The sequence below is a fragment of the Phyllostomus discolor genome, chromosome 2 (genome assembly GCF_004126475.2).
Source record: "Phyllostomus discolor isolate MPI-MPIP mPhyDis1 chromosome 2, mPhyDis1.pri.v3, whole genome shotgun sequence".
In the NCBI taxonomy this organism is placed as follows: Eukaryota; Metazoa; Chordata; class Mammalia; order Chiroptera; family Phyllostomidae; genus Phyllostomus; species Phyllostomus discolor.
This window is the reverse complement of record NC_040904.2, coordinates 166,918,237-166,940,674: the sequence shown is the minus strand read 5'-3', so window position 1 is coordinate 166,940,674 and position 22,438 is coordinate 166,918,237. Positions and strand designations below refer to the sequence as shown.

General features: G+C 39.8%; 2 protein-coding genes across 8 annotated transcripts in view; one reads left to right on the top strand and one right to left on the bottom strand.

Moving 5' to 3' along the window:
• Window positions 1-22,438, top strand: part of SPATS2 (spermatogenesis associated serine rich 2) — a 108,425-nt gene that overhangs the window by 18,563 nt on the left and 67,424 nt on the right. The window contains exon 1 of one of the 7 annotated variants that reach the window (XM_036019075.1): window positions 13,102-13,200. The exons of the other annotated variants lie outside the window; for them this stretch is intronic. The gene's annotated coding sequence lies outside the window, so the exon portion shown is untranslated. Of the gene's footprint in view, window positions 1-13,101; window positions 13,201-22,438 lie in introns of those variants that run through there. 7 annotated transcript variants of the gene reach the window in all.
• Window positions 13,036-13,512, bottom strand: LOC114513044 (60S ribosomal protein L32-like; the record flags this gene model as incomplete). Its single annotated transcript, XM_036016682.1, has 1 exon — window positions 13,036-13,512. A coding segment is annotated over one exon (477 nt), but the record flags the coding sequence as incomplete, so codon positions are not given.

Sequence of the window (22,438 nt, the reverse complement as noted above, 5' to 3'; positions counted from 1 at the left end):
GAGGGTGAGCTTGGAAACATATTAAGTCTGTGTGGCCCATTAAATGGAATCTCCTGAAAATCCAGCATTTTCTTCTGCTGTCCCAACCCTCACTGGTTTTCCAGCCAGAAGTTGTGGGGATTTATCTTCCTGGCACTAGAACTCTAGGCTGGGAGGTCTCGCCTGGGGCTGGGATCGCTCACTACCAAGGTATCCTTCTTGATTTTTACCCACCACACATGAGTGTGGGACCATTAGTTCCTTTGCTGCCATCTCTCCATGCCATATCACCTCTCTGTGTCTCTCTGCCTGTCTCTGCATCTCCACCCCTACTACCTGCCTGAATGAATGTGGCTTTTTTAAATCCTTGGTTGTCGGACTTCCATACAGCTTGATTTTCTAATGGCTCTGGGTGTTATTTGCTTTGAGGTCTAGCTGTAATTCTGTCTGGTTGTACAAGGAGGCAAAGTGTGTTTACCTATACTTCCACCTTGACTGGAAGTCTCAGTTGACAGTCAATTATGGGAATGCTCCTGTAGGTAACTAGCTGCTTTTCTTTTGTTGCTTTTAAGATTATTTTCTTTTCTTTAACCTTTGGCATTTTAACTACAGTGCCTTGCAGTGGGCCTCTTTGCATCCATCTGGTTTGGGACTCCTGTGCTTCTTGGACTTGCATGTCTATTTCCTTCACCAAATTAGGGAAGTTTTCTTTCATTATTTTTTCAAATAGATTTCCAATTTATTACTCTTGCTTTTCTCCTTCTGGCACCTCTATGATGTGAATGTTGGACCTCTTGAAGTAGTCCCAGGGGCTTCTTATATTAACCTCATTTTTTCAGATTGTTTTTTTCTTCTTGTTCTGATTCATTGTTTTTTTGCTTCCTTAAGTTCCAAATCATTGATTTGATTCTTGGCTTCATCCACTCTACTGTTGTTTCCCTGTAAATTGTTCTTTATTTCAATTGGTGTATCCTTTCTTTCTGACTGGATCTTTTTTATGCTGTTGAGGTCCTCACTAAGTTCCTTGAGTATCCTTATAACCAGTGTTTTGAACTCTGCATCTGATAATTGCTTATCTCCATTTTATTTAGTTCTTTTTCTGGGGTTTTGATCTGTTCTTTCATTTGGGTCATGTTTTTTTGCCTCCTCATTTTGGCAGCCTCCCTGTGTTTGTTTCTATGTATTAGGTAGAGCTGCTTTTGCTCTGTGTCTTGGTAGTATGGCCTAATGTTGTAGGTGTGCTATAGGGTCGGTCCAGTGGCACAGCCTCCCCTATCACCCAAGCTGGGTACTTGAGGTGCCCCTTTTGTGGGCTGAGTACACCCTCCTCTTGTAGTTGAGCCTTGGTTGCTGTTGGGAGGTTAATGGGAGGGATTTACCCAGGCCAGTCAGCTGCAAGGACTGGCTGTGACAGCTTACCAACCTGTGTCCTCCATGGTGGATCAGCTGTGTGAGGGTGGGGTGGTGGTGCTCCAATGTAGTTTTTAGCTGTCCACTGGGTGCACAGGCTCTGGGTATTCTTGGGTGGTACAGGCCAAGGTCATGCCCCACTTGTGTTTTGCCCAGGGCCACCATATATGAGCTGTACAGCAACCTGAGATGGCTGCTGCTTGTGCTGGGCTTAGAGATTCCCAGGCAAGGCCAAGCTGTGAATCTAGGATGGCTACAGCTAGTACTGGGCCTGGGGCTCACTGAAGCCAGCTGTTGCTTGTTTGATAGGATTTAGGAGTCAAGGCCAGCCATTCAAATGGAAAAGCAGCTTGGGTGGACCCATAAATTGGGTGGACCCATAAATTGGGTGGACCCATAAGTTGGGTGGGGCAGAGTCTCCTGGGATCTCCCTGGCAGGGAAAACAGTGTTAGCCAGGTTGATGGAGTCTCAGATGTGGCACCAGCCTGTGGGCTCTGTGGCTCTGCAGGGGGAGGGCTCAGAAAAGGGGCAATGGCCTCTGCTCAGCCCAATGCCTGACACTTCAGCCTCTCCCAGGATGCCACTGACGGCCTCAAGCTGCCACCCAGAAGCTAGATCTCAGAGAGAATGAGTCTGAGTAGGTAGGTGAGTGCATGTGTGGGCTCTTTAAGAGGAACTGCCTGGGGCTCCAGCAGTTCCTTCTGCTGACTCAATCTCCACTGGTTTTTGCAGCCAGAAGTTGTGGGGACTTCTCTTCCTGGCACCGGCACCCTGGGCTGGGAGTCTGGGTGTGGGGCTGGGACTCCTAGCTCTGTATCTGCACCCCTCCTACCAGTCTGGATGGATGTGGTTTCTTTAGTTCTGTAGTTGTCAGACTTCCATTCAACTCGATTTCGGACAGTTCTGAGTAATGGTGGCTCTATATTTTAGTTGATGTGGTTGTGAGGAAGTGAGCTGCGTTTACCTATGCCGCCATCTTGAACAGAATCTGAATATCAATCTTGTATTCTATAACCTCCCTAAGTTATTCTGGGGTTTGTTTTTTTTTGTAGATTTCATCACATTTTCACACATACAATCGTGTCATCTATGAATAAAGACAGTTTTACTTCTCTTTTTTCAAACTGGGTGCGTTTTATATCTTTTCCTTGCTTGATTTTGCTGGCTGGAACCTCTTGTACAATATTGAAGAGAAGTAGTTAGAGTAGATATCCTTGTCTCGTTTTTGATCTGAGGCTGCCACATCTTGTTTCTAAACCTTCTTTTAAAACGTCTTTTTCAGAATGTTATAGTACTTTTTATTCTTGGGGCACAGCCTTTGATCGATGCATCAACTTATTGCCTCAGGGGAGGTTTGCTTCTTTGTGTGTGTTTGTTTTTTCTGTAAACCCTGAACTTACGTCCTGTGTGTCTCAGATTGTGCAAGCATCTCTGCACTGTAGTCGCTCATTTGTTTCTGCTGTGATCCTATTTCATTCTTAGTTTGTAACCTTACTTACAATGAAGTGTCACCTTGGGTCTCTGTACCACAAGTGCAGGGTGAATTTAGACCCCACCTCTCTGAATGGTGCAGGCCTTGGGTCCCATTTTCTGCGAGGGAATTCTCTCCATCACTAGGCCCAAGTGCAGTGCTTGCTCTTTTTCAGTTAGTGAACTGAGTGTTTGTTTCTATGTCCTGTTTCAAGTTTGGAGTAGTCGTTTGTGTTTTTTGAATTTATACCCAGTTCTAACTTGTGGGCTTTGCCAGGGCCTATGGCCTAGACTCCTTTGCAACTCCTAGGCGTTAAGGCATCTGTCTGGTTTAGATATTCCTGCTTATCGTTAGACTCTGTAATAGCCTTTTAAATCGGCTCCCCAGATTCTACTCTTACACCCCTAATAATTCATTCCCAACACAGTCATCATGTATTTGTTTTAGGTTTTAGTGCCTATGTTGTCAGCTTCCTCTGGCATCCTTTCTGCTATTTAGTTACCCTGGCTTTTAATTTTCCCTAATGCCCAGACCTCGCACTCACCTCAGGGCCTGTATCCTTGCTATTCCCTCTGTCTGGAAAGTTCTTCACCACCACTACCCCTTCCCTGTCATTGCTTGCTCATGTTTGGGATATTATCTCAGTTGCCGCTTCCGGAGAGAAGTCTTTCTTGACCCCTCAGATTGGCTTAGGTTTCCCTGTCCCTGTGTGTCTCATGGCATCCTCAGTTTTATTTTCATGGCATTTATCACAACTTCTTACTGGAATATGAATTGAGGGAAGGGACTTTGTTTTGTTCGTCAGTGTTGTTTCTAACATTGAGAAGAGTGCTTGTACAAGTAGGTATTCAGAAAATGTTTAAGTAGATGAATATGTTCATCTGAGCAATATCCTGCATTAGACCGTAAACTCTGAGAGGATAGGACATTGTGGTTTGTTCGTTAGAGTGTGTCCCAGGGCCTTGCACAGAATCTGGCATGTTATAGGTCCTCAATAAATAATTTGAGCACCTATACAAGAGATAAGGTTTTAAATAAGGATGGAGGCCAGATTAGGGTTACTTCATAAAGAGTTTTATTTGTGTGCTGAGGACCTTAAAGTTGAGACACTGAGGGGTTTTAAGCAGGGGAGTGACATGAACAGGCTTACATTCAATCTACAGGATCTGGAGGAAGTAATGCCTGCTTGAGTGTGGTTGGCAGGGTGATAAGATGCACATAATAATTTATAGTTTTAATTTGAACATTTTGCCTAAAACATCATATGGTATGCTCGAGTGTGATATTGTCGTGCTACAGAATTACATGCTTACAATTTTTTTAATAAAAAGTTTTGTAATAAACCCAGGGGCATTATTTGTGCCAGACCCAGTAGACGGGTCCCTTTAGGAATTACAGGGAGGATGGTTGGAACATTACAAAGCTATTGCTGTAATCCAAGGACGAGATTAAGTCCTGATATCAGGTAGTTGGAATGGAGGAGATTAATTCAAAGTAATTCAGAAACACGTTAAATGTGATTGGATTAAAATGGGGGAGTAAGTAAGGAGCAGGGTCTAACATCACTTCTGAGTTTCTTGTCTGAGAGACTAATACCTCCTATTTGTAGTACTGTAAGAAGAAGGGTAGGTTTGGGAGTGGGTGAATTTAATTGAAATGTTAATCTTTTAACATAGGAAACTTAATCCTATATATGTCAATATAGAAAACCCACCCACCTCCTTATTTTTTAGAAAATGATTTGAGTTAAGTGGTTCTTTCACTAGATGTGAGTTTCCTGTGGGTTCGTGAGGTGGAGATGATGCACATTAGGTAATGTGGAGCTCGGTTGAGAAGGTCTGTTCCTTGCCATTTCAATTAAAACAACCTGACACTTCCGATTTTTTGTATCTTAGGTTGTTTCAGCATGTTTGTCTCCAGCCTTTACAAAGCTGTTCTAGATTTTTCCCATGTTCACATACATTTTTCTCTCTTCTTTGTTTTCCTCAAAGGATTATTTAGTTTTTTTTCTTTTATTTAGGGTTAATTTTCCTCAAAAGTTATATGTGTTTCTACACATAGTTTGCAGAATCAAGTAGTTTTGTAATGTTCCTTAAATCTGGCCAAGGGGACAGAGGAGTTAGAGGGAAAGAGTTTGACCCATGTCCTGGGAGTAGAGAGTAAAGTACTGTTTGGGAGGAGGGCACCTGCCTGAGGACCTGTTTCCTGACAGGTTCCTGAAAGAGCTGTTGCTGCACGGGAGACTACTGTTGGGAGATTCATTCATTTCAGGGGATATTTACTAGTACTGACTATGTGCCAGGCACTGAGCTAGATGCTCAGGATATCATGTTGAGCAACTGCGTGGGTTCCTATTTACATGGATTTACAGTCTAGCAGGAAAGACAACTAAACAAGAAGTTATAGTTTAATGTGAGTGCTATGATAGAGGTAGTAAGGGTTCTTTGGAAGCCTGTAGTTACAGGGGTATCAAACTCGTTTTCACCAGGGGCCACATCAGCCTTGCAGTTGCCTTCAAAGGGCTGAAATAATTTTAGGACTGTATAACTGTAACTACTCCTTAACTGTTAAGGAGTTGAAATTACATTTGACCCTTTGAAGGCAACCACAAGACTGATGTGGCCCCTGGTGAAAACGAGTTTTACACCCCTGCAGTGTAGTAAAAGCATTGGGTTAGTCTCAGACAGGGGTAGGGCTCAGAAGAGCACAAATTCTGGAGGTAGTGACATTTGAACAGAGGCCTGACAGGTGAGCTGCAGTCAGCCAGGCAAAGAGAACAGGGGGAGAGTTCTGTGTTCAGCAGCCACCTGAAGTCAGTTTTACTGTAGGACTGCGATTTTTGAATGATGGAAGAATTAGGTAAACATGGATTCTCTGGGAAAATGACCTTAACTTATTTCATACTTTGTATAGGGTCTAAACTTTTTGCCCTCTGAACAGGAGAAAACCTTTTTCTCTCTTTGTATTGGATGGTTCACTGCTGTCAGGACCCAGAACCCAAATTGGTATTTCAGATCAGCCATATTATAGGTTAAATAGACTTTTGCCCACTGACCTTTTCTCTTAGTTACCCAAGTCTGAGTTATATGTATTACTCAGTGTTCAAAGCAGGACACATATTTTATTCTTTAAAATTTCTTCTCAGACTGATTATATTTGATTTCTTCTCAGTGCTTGCTGGCTAGTTAAAGGAGAAGAAAAAGAATAAGAAAAAATTGACAGTCTAGGAAAGTGAAAAAAAGTTTAATTAAGTTGCTGCTAAATAAAGTAGGATGTTTTAGTTATTTTGTGACATAGAGGATTAAGGCTTTTTTCCTTAAAATGTCTTTTGGACCTACTTATGCAAAGGAGAAAGTACACATTTCAGAGTAAGTTATGTTGACCTCAGGCTTCCGTGTTCTTCCTATCCTGGCATACGTTCTGCCATTCTGCTGGGGCTGCTTAGTTCTGGGATCAGGTGTTTCAGCTTCTCTACAGAAGTTGAGCTTAACTATGTTTATAATTTGTGAACATCAAATTCCTTTTTTTCTTCCGTGTGCTAGAACATTAAGTTCCTTGCCAGTGATCTAAAACACGTAGAATTCTGTATCTTCTGATGCAAAAGATTTATTTTCTCTGAACTTAGCTCATGACATTTAAAAACGAAGAGACCTGCCCTGGCCAGGTGGCTCAGTTGCTTGGAGCATGGTCCCGTAAAGCAGAAGGCTGCAGGTCCGTCCCTGGTTGGGCCGTGTCTGGAAGGTAAACCAGTCGATGTTTCTCGTTCTTTCTCTGTCTCTCTGTCTGTCTGTCTCTCTTTTGCTTGCTTGCTCTCTCTCAAATCAATAAACATATCCTCGAGTGAGGGTTAAAAAAATCTTTCAAAAAGATTTTCTGTAAAATAAAAATAAAGAGACCTTAGAAACGAAGAGACCTTAGCTTATAATCTATTAATGATGATTATTCTAGTTCTGCTGCAGATATATACACAGTTAAAAACACTACAAATTAGTGTTTTGTTACAGAGGATGCACTATGACTGTCAGTCTCAAATTATTTAGTCATTTAAAAATATTTGTAATGTAAGTGAAATCATGCTAGTAAGCAGCAAGTCATTAACTGTGTGTGTGTTTATAAATATAGGTGGTTCAGATGACACTCAGACTGGCATACACTTTGAAACATAATAATTGTCACATTATACTTATATACATGTTAAATCAATCATAAATGTATCTTTTTACTATAGTCAAGTCACGTATTTTAGGTGGGGGGAAGAAGAAGGAACTGGATGAGCATAATGATATTGTTTGATGTTATTTGGTTGGTACTATAGAGAGGCAGGCCGAGTTTGACCTCCTGACATTTCAGGCCAGGGTCTCCAGGCATGTTGTCACAGTTTGCTACTGCTAAGGAACAGAACCACTCCAAACTTAACACAAAACTCTTATGGTTCTAGATGTTGGTGGGCTCAGCTAAGTTACTCTTGCATGAATTCTGTCATGCACTTCCTTCCAGACTTGCACTTGGGCAGGGAAGTCCAAATAGCTAGGAGCTGGGATAGTCGCAGCTCCTTGGACATCTTTATTTCTATTTCTTTGTAGTCTCTCCAGCATGGGCGCTTTGTGGTAGCCAGACTTCTTACATGGAGGCTTAGGGCTCCAAAAGCACTTGTTCTGAGTAAGAGAGCCAGGGAGAGTTGTATTGTGTTTTATGGCCTAATTCAGAATCAGTGTCATTTCCACTGCATTTTATTCACTAGAAACAAATCACTAAGTCCAACCCATGTTCCAAGGGAAGAGAACTGCTTTATCTCTTGCTGGGAGAAGTGTGAAGAATATTCAGACATGTTTCAAAATCACTTCTGTCTTCCCTCTGGCTACAAATTATTTACATCCATCCTACATTCAAAACACACTTTCCCCTTCTCAAGGCCTCTAAGGTTGTATCTAGTTAGTACAGCATTGGGCTCAGGCTTGATGTCTAGGATCTTACCATCTAAATCAGGTCCAGGAGGAGATAAGGCTATTTGGGTATGGTTCCTTGAGTATAGCTCCTTGAGTACTGTTGCTTTCACTTTAAAGACCTGAAAACTAGAGTCACATTATCTCCCCTATAACCCAGCCCACCCACTATGCAACAGTAGGCAGGCATAAGAGAACCACTATAGACACTCCTGTTTAAAAATTAAATTTATATATATGGAACACAACAGTCACTAGCTCATAGCAATTCTGAAATCCTGCCAGGCACATACTACCAGTCCTCTGTTTAGCCCTGCTGCCTGGGAACCATTCTCCACAGCTCTCGCTTTTGCCCCTGAATTATTCTCTTCCATAAAATGTATCCAGTGTTTGTAGCTGAGTCATTTTCTCAGCCTGTTTTCTGGCCGTAGAAGTTTGAATGTATGTATGGGGGTGCAGGGATCAGGAGTCCCCCAAAAGCCTGTCTTCATTTTGTATTGTCTCTGTCCTTTTTAGTCTAAGATGACAATGTCTCTGAGCATGAAATTTTCTGAATCTTACTGCGGATTCACTCTATTAGACAAAAGCCACACTCGTGCATTGGTATCAACCCTTTTCTACCTTAGGCTCTATAGAGGAGAAAAAAGTTTTCTTTGAACCTCTGAGTTCCAAGGATGGGTCTGAAAATTAAACTGACAAAAGACAGAGTAAAAGGAGAAAGCAGACAAATTTATTTATGTTTTATGTGACATAGAGCCTTCATAAGTAACTGAAGACCCTAAGAAAAGCTAAACCTGAGTACTTTTATGCTCTGTTTGATGAAGAGAGGACAGTTGTGAAGGAGTATGATAGGTTAACGAGTATGAATTAAGTGTATAAACTGGAGAAATTTGGCAGGGTCTCTCTGTTGTGAATCTTCTCTGTGTGCCTTTGTCTTTGTAGATAGGATATTACTTTGGTTTTAGGGAGGGCATATTTCACTTGAGGATTTTATTACTTCAGGGGAGAAGGGCCAGGGAAGGTCAGGGTGACCTTCCTGGTTCTGTTATTTGCTCAAGTTCCTTCAGCTTAAAATTTTCAATATGCCAAGGTGCCATGCTTTGGGGTAGCATATCCTGAGCCCTATGAGCTCCCATTAAGACTTTTGTGGGACAACACCTTTAAGATACTTAGAAGGCCTTTTATTTCGAAAGTATCTGTGAGGCACCACCTTAAATCTCTTTGGAGTCTAAACTAGGGGTAGGCAAACTGACCAGTGAGTTAACATTTGTTTTTGCATATGTGTTTAAAGGCTGTAAAAAAAGGAAAAGTTTACTAGAGACTGTATATGGCACTCAAAGCCTAAAATATTATCTTCATATGATCTGTAGTCTTAACAAAAGTTTAATAAAAAAACCCACTGATTTTAGAGAGAAGAAGGAAGAGAGAAGGAAGAGAGAGAGGGAAGGAAACATGGATTTGGTGTTTCATTTATTTATGTATTCATTGGTTGAGTCTCGGTATGTGCCTTGACCAGGGATTGAACCTGCAACCTTGGCATATCAGGATGATGGTCTAACCAATTGAACTACCTGGCCAAGGCCAAAAGTTTAATTTTTAGGCTATGTTTCTCTGTCTTGGATTTGATCTTTCCCCAGAAGGCATTTTTTAAAAAGATTTTACTTTTATTTATTTTTAGAGAGAGAAGGGAGGGAGAAAGAGAGGGAGAGAAACATCAGTGCTTCTCGCACACCTCGTACTGGGGACCTGGCCTGCAAACCAGGCATGTGCCCTGACTGGGAATTGAACCAGTGACCCTTTGGCCCACAGGCCAGGACTCAGTCCATGAGCCACACCAGCCAGGGCCCAGAAGGTATTTCTTTCTTTCTTCTTTTTTTTTTTTTTAAGATTCTATTTATTTATTTTTAGAGAGAGAAGGGAGGGAGAAAGAGAGAGAGAGAGAGAGAAACATCAGTGTGCCGTTGCTGGGGGCTGTGGCCTGCAACTCAGGCATGTGCCCTGACTGGGAATCGAACCTGTGATGCTTTGGTTCGCAGCCCGCGCTCAATCCACTGAGCTACGCTAGCCAGGGCGGCATTTCTTAATTTAAGTAACATCTTGCTATGTGGAGAAGCTGGGAATAAGAAACAGTTTTTTTTTTTTTAATCTAACAAGTCCTTTGGTATTTCCTCTATAGTCTACTTGAAAATTATATAACTCCTTCTTTTTCTCATCTCTACCTACATTTTATGATACATAGCTAAACAACAACAACAATAAAAACCCCAACTGATTGACACTTTTGACATTCTGCCCTGGAAATCTCACCCAGATTCATCATTTCATTCGTTATACTTTCTGTTTTCCACATTACTGCAGGTGACAGCGTTGCTGAACTTTACACCATTATCTAGTAAGATTCTGCTTTCCTTCAGCTTCCAGTAACACTTGCCTTTAAACCAAGGAGCAGCAACCTGTTTCTGTCAAGGACAATAATTAATATTTTAGGCTTCTGGGGCCATATGATCTCTGGCATACCTGCTCAGCTATGCTCTCTTCTGTTACAGAAGAAAGCAGCCACAGACAATATGTAAATGGGGGTGGCTGTGTTCCAGTAAAACTTTATTTATAAAAACAGGCAGCAGAAAAAACAAAACAAAAAACAGGCAGCAGGTTGAATTTCACCAGGAGAGTGTGTTTGGTGGTTTTTAAATTTTTATTGACATCTTCCTTGAAGCTTTTCCTAACAGTGTTCTTAAGACCCTTTAGGCGTTCACTAACACTTTCAAGGCCCTTCTTCTCTCTTTAAAAAAATTTTTAAAAAAAAGGTATTAATTTGAGAGAGTCACACATGAATTTGTTCCACTTATTTTTGCGCTCATCCGTTGATTCTTGTGTGTGCCCTGATGGGAGGTTTAACCTGTAGCCTTGGTGTATCAGGACGGCACTCTAACCAACTGAACTACCCGGCCAGGGCTTTTAAGGCCCTTTTTCCTCCTCCTGCCACCCAGTACCAAAGCCAAGCAATTTAATTTTTTGTTATGGGGACCACCCACTTCCTACAACCCAGATCTATTTTGGTTATCTATTGCTATGTAACACACCACACCAAATTGAGTGGTGTAAAAATTATACTCCTTTTTATCTTTTATGGATCTGGTGTTTAGGCTTTGCTAAGGCAATTGTTTCTCAGGGTTTCTCATGAGGTTGCAATGAGGTAAAAGCTGGGACTGGAATCATTTAAAAGACTTCCTCACCAAAGTCTCTTAGTGCAGTTGGAGGCAGCCTGGAGATGATTTCTCATTCACAAGTCCGATGGCTGGGCTGGGAAGACTCAAACAGCTGGCACTCCTCAAGCATCTAGCTCTCTGAGGTCTGGTCATAGTCTGTCCAGCATGAGGGTTTTAGGGAAGCTGGATATCTTCCATGGTGATTCAGGCTTCAAAGTTGCCTGACCTGGGAGAGCGCCAGGCAGAAGTTTTATCAGCTTCTGTGACCTAACTTCTGAGGTTGCTCAGTGTCATTTCTACTTCATTCTCCTTGTTGGAAGGGGAACTAGACTCTGCCTTTTGATGGAAGTAGTATTAAAGAACCTGCAAACATGTTCTAAAAGACAAAATGCCCTCCTGCTCCCACATATCAAAAAGTTTTGAAAGCTGGAATGTAGTTGGGTCTTGCTTTGTGAGGGTAGGCTCACTCTCTTCCCTGTTCGTGTGGGTGCAGGTAGGAAATCGCCTCCCTTTATTTAATGTTCAAAAATGGATTTGTCAAGATGTCAAGAGCTGTGGAAGGAGACTCCACAGTAACAAATGCCTCTGGTCTTTAGTGGAGGTAGGACCTGGGAGGTTTGGACTTAACATTCTTTTTCCTTTTGTATAAAAGTAGGCACAATGGTGCTTCCAACCCAAAAGAGAGAACAAATGAAGCAAACAGAATCTCACAAACTATTAAATGTTCTACCATTTATAGATTTGTTTGAGTTGATGAGGAACGTTTTTGCAAGGGCTAAAGAGTATGTGTGCCTGTTTGTCACTGTACTTCCCATTGAATCAGTTTAGTTAGTTTTCTTTTTTTTTAAGGTTTCTGCTCTATTATTGTTTTTATTTTTTAAAGATTTTATTTATTTATTTTTTAGAGAGGGGAAGGGAGGGAGAAGGAGAGGGAGGGAAACATCAATGTGTGTTTGCCTCTCACACACCCCACACTGGGGACCTGGCCTTCAACCCAGGCATGTGCCCTGACTGGGAATCAAACCAGTGACCCTTTGGTTCGCAGGCTGGCGCTCAATCCACTGAACCACACCAGCCAGGGCTAGTTTAGCTAGCTTTCTTAATGGCTGCAGCAGTACTTCTGAGGGAGTAGGTGATAGAAATAATTTAAAATCTGGGGACTCTAGAGCAGGTGGTAAAGCAGGTTACAAGAGACTTCAGATAGCATTGGGAATGGTGTCTAGAACTGCTTTACTCCCTGACCCCATCCAAAAAGATTTGGTTCACCTTATGTAGTGATCTGGCTCTGGAGAGTAAAATAATTGGTATTTTATGGTATGTGCTTTGTAGAGGCCATTGTGTTATTTTTTTTCTTTTCTCTCTAGATCAGTGATTTTCAACCTTTTTCGTCTCATGACACGTAAACTAATTACTAAAATTCTGTGGCACAGCAAAAAATATATTTTTTTTGCCAATTTGATAAAAAAATAGGTATAATTTTGATTCGTGCATACCAGATGGCTATTATTGTGTTGGCTGTTGTCATTTTGTATATGACAGTCTAAGGGAAAAGAGGTCAGTGCCCCTGACTAAACAGTCAGGTATTGCACACAGGTTGAAAATCAGTGTTGTAGATAGAAGAAGGTGGCAGTGAATATGTTTTGCCTTATTTGTTTATGGTCATACAGGCAATGTGAATATTGCATTTTTATGTTGTTCCCATTTTGCTTCTTTCTTTACCCTTCTTTCCGGTTTTGTACACCAAACTAACGCTCTGATGATCTGAAGAAAGAAGATAGCTTAGTGAATAAGAAGTTGTAATAGAAATAATTACCTGCCATTAACTCTTCCCACTTCTAGAAAAAAGAAATGCCTGTATATAATCATTTACCTGTTTTATTTTTGTGGTATCCAGATGTATATTTTTGTGGTATCCAGATGTATACATTGTTGAATTGGGAGTAGAGGAAAAAGTCTATTAACTTTTCTTTTAAATTAATTTAGTTACTTTATTTTTTTTTTGAAATGCCAGATGGCAGAATTTTATGGTTTTATTAATGCAAGTACAGTGTGCACATAAGCTCTCTGTTCTTTTTCTTCTCTGTGCAGCCTGGCATTGGGACCAGTGAGTCTGCTGGCCAGCTGGGCTGCTCTCTCCACTGTGGCTTTGCAGGTCCTTGAGGAGACACTGTGAACAGTCTCAGCATAGTAAGAGTTGTTGTACATCAGTAGCGTTTCAAGTGCCGTGGCATCATTGATGAGGGATTTCCAAAAGCTGCTTGGCAGCATGTGCTTTGTTTTCTGGTTGCTCTCATAACCAATGCTGGGCATCAGTAGCTGGCCCTTGAATCTTCTGCGCACTCTATTTCCTCTGGGTTTCCACCAGTTATGCTTAATTTTGACATATTGGTCTGACTGGTGCCCAGTGAGCTGCTCCATCCTCTTTTTGACGATCTTGGGTTTCATGAGGGATCTGAGGGCAGCTATGGTGCTGAGTAGAAGGTGGTTGACCAATTCACTTTTTTAAAAATTGATTTTAGGAAGAGGGAGACACACACACACTCCCACACACATCCACTTGTTGTTCCACTTATTTATGCACGCATTGGTTGCTTTCTGTATGTGCCCTGAGCCAGGATTAAACCCACAACCTTAGCCTATCAGGATGAGGCCCAAACCAACTGAGTGGGCCAGGGCTCATTTATTTTTTTTTATATGATATTTGAAAGATGATTTTACAGAGCTTTGATAGACTCCTACAAACACATGTTAATAATTTGTAATGGTATGAGAACCTCCAGAAGACTCAGAAAAGACAGTTTTGGAGTAAGTTACATTCCCAAGGCGAAGGACGATTTATACCCATCTTGCACTACTGAAAATGGGGAAGACTTCTCACTACAGTTCTTTAACTTCAGTTGCAACTAGGAAGAGCTAACATCTCCTTTTGGAATTAGCATTCTGTACCTTTTTCAGTTGTTTATCTGCATTCTCTTTTCTCTTTCCTTCCAGTTGACGCACATTTGGTTTGGAGGGAGTAGGTGGGGAGAGGAAGAGTTAACTTTTCATGCTTTCAGATCCGCTAGTGGTACTTAACTAATTTCAACTAGATGAAAATTTATCTTTTAGAATATTCAGTGTGTGATATGCTGCATGCATTATGCATTCATTTTAAGAATTATAGTAGCATTGATTTATGAATGACATGGATAGCAGATTATTTCCAGTCGAAAATCGCTCTGTTCATTTTTGGACAGAGTAATTACTTGCTAGAGCAATGGTTTTCTGGCATGTTATAAGCCATGAGAGTGGTTTGGGAGGATCTGAATGAATGCTGAGTATAAAGATTTTTAGTGCTACTTGATTTTATTCTTTTTTTCCTTGGAGTGTTGGCGGATTAGTTTGATCTTAAGAGAGGAGAAGAAAAAAACTGCTTTGCGATTCCATAGAGACTAGTGGTATTAGTGACATTTTAAATTAGGGGCTTAGAAAGCCAGAAGATCTGAGCATTGAAATGCTCTTTCTGCATGTATTAATGAATTTAAAACATGTTGTTCATTTAATGTTTAGTTTGTGTGTGGACTTCTGGTTTGGACTTCTTTAAACTATATGTATATATTGAATCAAAGTATGCCCTTTCAACTGACATACAATATTTTGAAAAGAGACATTATTTTGAAAATAACAGATGTGGTGTTGTTTTTATGATTGTATAGATGTAACTGGCAGAAAAAATCTTTTGGATCAGAAAAAGAATTTTTCAAATGTAGATTTTTAGTTCAGTATGAAAGTGTGCCTTCTATTTTATTGGTGAATGTAATTAAGAAAAATAATTCAGGTAAAAGATTCTTAGCATTTCTGAAATGATGAAGCTTCTGTTCTTAAGACAGTGCTTTTTTACACTATGCATCAGGAAAAAAGCAGCTGGAAATATCATTTGAAAGAATTCTTTTGTGAGTTACAGGCTCTTTCAAGAGCTACCAGCTTCAGCATTGACTGCTCTTAGAGTCTTAAAAATTTTGGAGCTTGGAAGAGACAAGACAACATTTTGTCTGGCCTTCCTTAAATATATACATCAATGGGAAAGGATGTTTCCTTCCCTTGAGCTTTTACGTTAAAATTTTCATTTTCCATGGTATTTACTTCATGAGTGAAATTCATTGTTAAAGGATTATTTAAAAATAGGCAAAATTATGATTTTTGTACAAACATGAAATGAACACATGTAAAAGATATCATTGAACTCGTTAATTATTGAAAGAATCAGTAAGATATTAAAAGTAATTTAAAGAAAAATTCAAAGTACTATACATATATAGCATCAAGAATGCTGAAATGACCCTGGCTGGCGTAGCTCAGTGGATTGAGCGCGGGCTGGGAACCAAAGTGTCCCAGGTTTGATTCCCAGCCAGGGTACATGCCTGGGTTGCAGGCCATAACCCCCAGCAACCGCATATTGATGTTTCTCTCTCTCTCTCTGTCTGTCTCCCTCCCTTCCCTCTCTAAAAATAAATAATAAATAAAATCTTAAAAAAAAAAGAATGCTGAAATGTATTTGCAGATTGACATAAAACTGGTTTTTTCCACTTAACATTCTTCTCTTCACTGGACAGAATCTATTTGACTGTGTATAGACAAGAATCCTTTGCATTGCTCCCAGTCAGTTATCTACAACTTACAGATATAAAATAGCTCAAACATCACAAAGGATGCAAACCCCGTAGAATCAGATAACTAGGAAGGGTGCATGTTACACAGGACCAATTTCTTCATTGGAGATGCCCAGTGATCTTTTTGGTTCATTTCAAAGTCTTTTACAGTTTTCTCCACCATAAAAGGTCAAAATAAATGGGTCTGTAATCTGACTTTTTATGTTTGTTAGTCCTTTTTTATAAGTATATTTTATTGATTATGCTATTACAGTTGTCCCACTTTTTTTCTCCCCTTTATCCCCCTCCGCCCTGCACCCTTGACCCCTCAGCATTCTCCTGTCCCTTTAATTCATGTCCATGGGTCATACATGTAAGTTCTTTGGCTTCTCCATTTCCTATACTGTTCTTAACCTCCCCTGTCTATTTTGTACCTACCATTTATCCTTCGTATTCCCTGTACCTTTTCCCCTATTCTTCCCCCACCAGTTCCCCACTGATAACCCTCTGTGTGATCTCCATTTCTGTGGGTCTGTTCCTGTTCCAGTTGTTTGCTAAGTTTGTTTTTGTTTTCTTAGGTTCAGTTGTTGATAGTTGTTTGTTGTCATTTTACTGTTTTGTTCCTAGTTTTGATCTTCTTTTTTTTATAAGTCCCTTTAACATTTCATATAATAAGGGCTTGGTGATGATGAACTCCTTTAACTTGACCTTATCTGGGAATCATTTTGTCTGCCCTTCCATTCTAAATGATAGCTTTGCTGGATAGAGTAATCTGGGATGAAGGTCCTTGCCTTTCATGACTTTGAATACTTTCTTTCTTATAGCTCCTTCTTGCCTATAAGGATTCTTTGGAGAAATCAGCTGATTGTCTTATGGGAACTCCTTTGTAGGTAACTGTCTCCTTTCCTCTTGTTGCTTTTAAGATTCTCTCCTACCTTTAATCTTGGGTGATTTAATTATGATGTGTCTTGCTGTATTTCTTGGGTCCACTTTCTTTGGGACTCTCTGAGCTTCCTGGACTTCCTGGAAGTCTATTTCCTTCACCAGATTGGAGAAGTTTTCCTTCATTATTTTTTCAAATAAGTTTTCAATTTCTTGTTCTTCCTCTTCTTCTGGCACCTCTATGATTAGGATGTTGGAGCATTTAATGTCCCAGAGGTTCCTAAACCTCTCCTCATTTATTTGAATTCTTGTTTCTTCATTCTGTTCTGGTTGAATATTTATTTTTTCCTTCTGCTCAAAATCATTGATTTGAGGAAAATTGGTTTCCTTCCCATCACTGTTGTTCCCTGTATATTTTTCTTTATTTCATTTTGCATAGCCTTCACTCTTTCCTCTATTTTGCAAACATACTGAACCATTTCTGTGAGCATCCTGATTACCAGTGTTTTGAACTCTGCATCTGATAGGTTGGCGATCTCTTCGTCACTTGGTTGTATTTTTTCTGGAGCTTTGATCTGTTCTTTCATTTGGGCCATATTTTTTGTCCTGGTGCACCTGTTAACTGAGTAAGGCACGGAGCCTTAGGTATTCACCAAGGCAGGGCCACCCATGTGGCTGTGTTGTGGTGCTGTATGTGGCGGAGGGGTTCAAGAGGGAACAATGCCACTTGCTTAGCTTTCATCTGGCTTTCAGTCACTTCCCCCGCTTCCCACAAGCAACTTGGGCCCTTCTGGTGCTGATTCCCAGGTGGGTAGGTTTGTATACATTCTAGGACCCTGTGGGTCTCTCCAGTGGACTCTCCTGTGAGGCTGGGAGTTTCTCCTGCCACTGTAACTCTCACAGATTTTTACAGCCAAAGGTTTTGAGGCTTTCTTTTCCTGAGCTGGAGCCCTGGATTGTGTGGTCTGTCTCACTCCCCAGTTGTTCCCTTCCCCCCTTTATCTGCACATAAATGTGGGACTGCCTAGCCCACCACCTGCCGCCTTGTCTGCCCTGGTCCTTCAGCCACCGTCTTGCTGTGTGTCTTCTCTGTCCCAGCTGCCTGTCTCTACCCCTCCTACCAGTCTGAATGAATGTTTCTTCTTTAACTCCTTGGTTGTTGGACTTCTATGCAGTTCTGTTTTCTGGCAGTTCTGATTATTTTTTGTTTTTAAATTTGTTGTTGTCCTTCTTTTGGTTGTGCAAAGAGGCAAAATCTATCTACCTACGCCTCCATCTTGGCCAAAAGTGCAATGTCTGTTAGTCTTAGGTCCTTATTAGTGTTTGTTGTAAATAAAATGTTTTCAAAATGAAAGAAAAGTAAGTTATTCTTAGATGGATGTTTTCTGTTATTTTAATTGGCATTAGAATACTTCCTCAGATTAGTGTTTGAAGATTAAACAGAGACTTAAACTGTAGCTTCAAATGGTTAGGTAGCAAGTTCTGTAACACTACCCTTGAGTTACTATTTTGTAGAAAGTTAATTAGTAAAGAACATTAGTAATAATTTGAAAGGAGGAGAAGCTGTCCTTCTCAACTTTAGTCCCTAAGAGTACATATTAATTTATTATAACTTTAGCATCTTCCCCATGAAAATCCTTTTTACCAGGGAGTTGAACCTGGGGAGAAGAGGGTATAGGGTTGGCATTTTCTGCTCCAAATTCATACTTATTTTAACTGGACATTTGCTGCTTCATAGTATGTTTATTTTCCTCAGATTTCTTCCCTTGCATATCCCTGATTTTGAAGCACCAGTGTAGTATTGTGGAAAGAAATAGAATTTGTAGTCTTGTAGACCTGAGTTTGAATCATCACCCTACCACTCACCTGCTCTTTGATCTTGGGAAATTCTTATAATCCCAAGTTCTTCAATTAAATGAATAATAATTACCAAACAAAATTATATGAAATTTGTGTATCGAGGATGTGCCGGTGCCTGGCATGTGTTAGGCAGTAAAGGTTAGTTTTCTTACGTATTCATTCCTTCAGGCCCTCAAGCCTTCCTGCTTTCTTCCCTGTTTTCAGTCCCGAAAGAATTACAGTCATTTGGTATGACCTCCCTTATCTTCCCTGTTCTATCTCTGTATTCCTTCTTATCTTTTTTTCTGGTTTCAGAAGTATGTTACTTTTATCTTGCAGCATTCTTGTGAGGATTAAACAAGGTAATGTGTATAGAATAGCTTAGTACATTTCCTGGCACATACTACGTATTAAATAAAGATTAATTGAGCCTGGCCAGCTGGCTCAGTTGGTTAAAATGTTTGTGAGTTCCATTTCTGATCAGGGCATATATCTAGGTTGTGGGTTCGACCTCCATCAGGGTGTGTGTTCTCTCTCTTGATCTCTCCCTTTCTCCCCCTCATCCTTTCCTTTCCTCTTTAAACATATCTTTCCGTGAGGATTAAAAAAAAAAAAAAAAAAAGATTAAGCCCTGGCTGGTGTGGCTCAGTGGAGTGAGTGCTGGCCTGCAAAACGAAGGGTCGCTGGTTCGATTCCCCTTCAGGGTGCATGCCTGGGTTGTGGGTCAGATCCCTAGTGGGGGGTGTGTGAGAGGCGACCGCACATTGATGTTTCTTCCTTTCTTTCTCTTTTCCTTTCCCTCTCTCTAAAAATAAATAAAATCTTTAAAAAATACTGTGTTTTATAGAAAGTTTAACTTTCAAGGAAAATTTATTAGGAAAATCATCTTTCTATTTTATCATCAGACCATTGTTTTTCCATTTCAGTGATACTCAAACCTTGGTTCTTGAGCCCCATGTAGGCATCTCAACAGCCATCTTCTTCTAAGACCTCCATTATATTCAGTATTAACTATGTTATGAAACCAGAAAAGGTGGCCTTTGCACTGCCTGTCACTATCAGAACCGATTAGTAGAGACAAGGATTGGATCTTTATGGGCGCTTTATTCATAATCTGACAGTCTGAGAAGACAGCAGGTTATGTACCCTAAAAACTATCTTAACATGTTATCTGAAGCTGACCTTTTTCTAAAGAGCGGGAAAGGGTAGGTAATGGGTTTGGGAAAAGGTTAATTAGATAAGAGTTGCAGTCAGGCTGTGATTTTCCTAGTATTTCTTTATCAATTGGTCAACAATTCCTTACCTACATCACAGATGTTCCCTCCCTGGAACACAGTGGCTCACATACCATCTCCATTGCCTGCAGGCGCCTTGGTGCACAAAGGTTGAATTGCTTGTTGACCTCTTGGAGTCATTGCATTCCAGTTCCTGAGCACACTTTCCACATCAACTATGACTGAAGCTAAACTATTTAACTCCTAAATTCCCCTAATAATTATGCCACAATAGGGTAACCATACTGCCCTTTTGGTTAATGATAATTAATACAGCACCAAAGGCATATTCTTTTACTTTTTATTTTTTAAAATATTTCATTTATTTTTAGAGAAGGGGGAAAGTGGGAGAGAAACATCGATGTACGAGAGAAACATCAGTTGGTTGCCTCCTGCACACTCCTAACTGGGGACCTGGCCTACAACCCAGTCATGTGTCCTGACTGGGAATCGAACCTGAGACCTTTTGGTTAGCAGGGTGACACTCAGTCCGCTGAGCCACACTAGCCAGGGTGGCATATTCTTTTAAATACTTCAGTCCCAGTTTTGGTCAGTTGATTTCTCTTTTGTCATTTTAATAAGTAGACTTGTTTGCAGTTAGTATTTTTGCTTTAGCTGTCTAGTATATAATATTAATTTGCCAAAAGTTATTACAAGTTTTCTTTGATTATAGAAGTTTTCTTATCTATTACTATTCTATCTTATATAGTTTACTGTTAATTGAAAAAGTTGGTTAAAGCAGGAGCTAAAAATGATACATACATACCATAAGCATTTTATTTCAGCTTAAAAAAATATACATTTATTCACCATCCTTATGATGTATTAAATATGAGTCTGCTGATTAGAGTTCTTCATCTTTTTGGCATTAATTACACCCTGTGATGTATTGCTTGAAACTTCCAATTACAGCTTTTCTAAGTGGAGTGAGAACTCAGTTACTTGAAGCAATGAGTATGGATTCCTCCTAGATTTTAAATTTTCCCCAAGCTTATTTATGTTTCTCACCACACCTAAATTGAAGAGTTTTTCAAGTGATTTGTATTTAGTCTTCTAGAGCCTTCAACTTAGTTTTCAAAGAAATAGCAACTTTTTACATTCATAGTTTATTATTTAGTATTTCAGTATAATTATGTAATTGCAGTTGTGGGCATGACTGGCACTGAGTAGGTCTGAGAACTAATACATCAGATCAGCGTAGAATAGTGGGGGCAGAAAAGCCCCCATGTCAGTGTTGCCTGTTAGCTAGCCGTGTTCACACAGGGGTACAGGCTGTGCATGGTAAGGGGAGTGGAAAATATCAGGTAAACTGTTACATTAAGCGGTAAAAGGATGTCTAGCCTATTTGGTCTACTTTTGTATGTAATATATACAGAGCGAAGTGCAAAATCCGTAAGAGTACAATCTGATGAATTTTTACCAGTGAACACACCCATATAACCATTGCGCAGATCATGGTAATGGGACGTTCCCAGAATCCTAGAAGCTCCCCTGTGCCCTGACCCAGTTTCTCTCCCACCACGATTCTGACTTCTGTTACCATAGACTAGTTTTATTAGTTTATGACCTTCATATAAATGGAGTCACATAGCATGTAATCTTTTACACCTGACATTTTTCATTGAGCATTGTTTTTGAAATTCATCCATGTTCATTGGTAGCTTTCTCTTCCACTGTGGTACAATATTTTCTGTGAATATACCACAGTTTGTTTACCCATTCTGTCATTCATAGATTTTTTTCTAGTTTTGGACTCTTACAAATAATGCTGCTAGAAGCATTCTTGTACACATTTTTGGTGCACATATACATACATTTTTGTTGGGCATATACTTTGGAGTGGAACATCTGGGTCAGAGGATGTGCTTATGTTCCACTAGCAATGTGTGGGACCAGTTACTCCATATTCATCTATGGCCCTTTTAAAAAAGCTTTATTATGTACTTCTTTTGTCATTTCGTCTATGTTGTGCATTTGGTTTTAAAAAATATTATGTGGAAGGTTCCTGAACCCACCATCTAACCTAAGAAGTTTAATACTGAATATTGACAATATCTTACAAATTCTTCTCTCTAATGTCCCCTTGGCTTTCATGGTAAATGCTATTCTAAATTTATTTTTTGCACTTTTCATTGCCTTTTCAAATAATAGTTTTATCTGTTAGATGTGTCTGAATAATATATTGTCCAGTATTAGTTGTATTTGTATATAATCTAGAAATTGACTTTTCTTTTTTTATGATTAACATTATATCGCTGAGATTTATCCATATTGTTAGACAGAGTTGTAGTTGACTCATTTTCTCTGTAGTGTAATACATCATTTAGTGAATACATCACAGTTTATTCATTTTCCTGTCAATGACATTTAGGTTGTTTCCATTTCTTACTGTTAAGAATGATTTCTACGTGTTTTTGCGTGGTAAGAATTTCTCTTAGTACTTAATGTAATTTCTGGGTCATAGGATTGATAAGTGTTTTACTTCACAAAATTACTCCTGTACTCCAAAGAGGTTGTACCAGTTTACATTCCTACCAGCAGCAGATCAAAGATGAGATCGTTTTCATTATGAGAGAATTTGAGATTACAATTTCAATTACTTTTAGAGACATAGGGTTATTTAGATTTTCTATTTTTGTGTGTGCCTATTCAGTAACTTTTATTTTTCAAGGAATTTATTCTCTAAATTTTCAAATGTCCTTACAACATAACATTTTTGTATTATACTGTTGTCTAAGAATCTGTACTGATTCTTTAAAAAAAATTACTTATTTATTTTTAGAGAGAGGAGAAGGGAGGGAG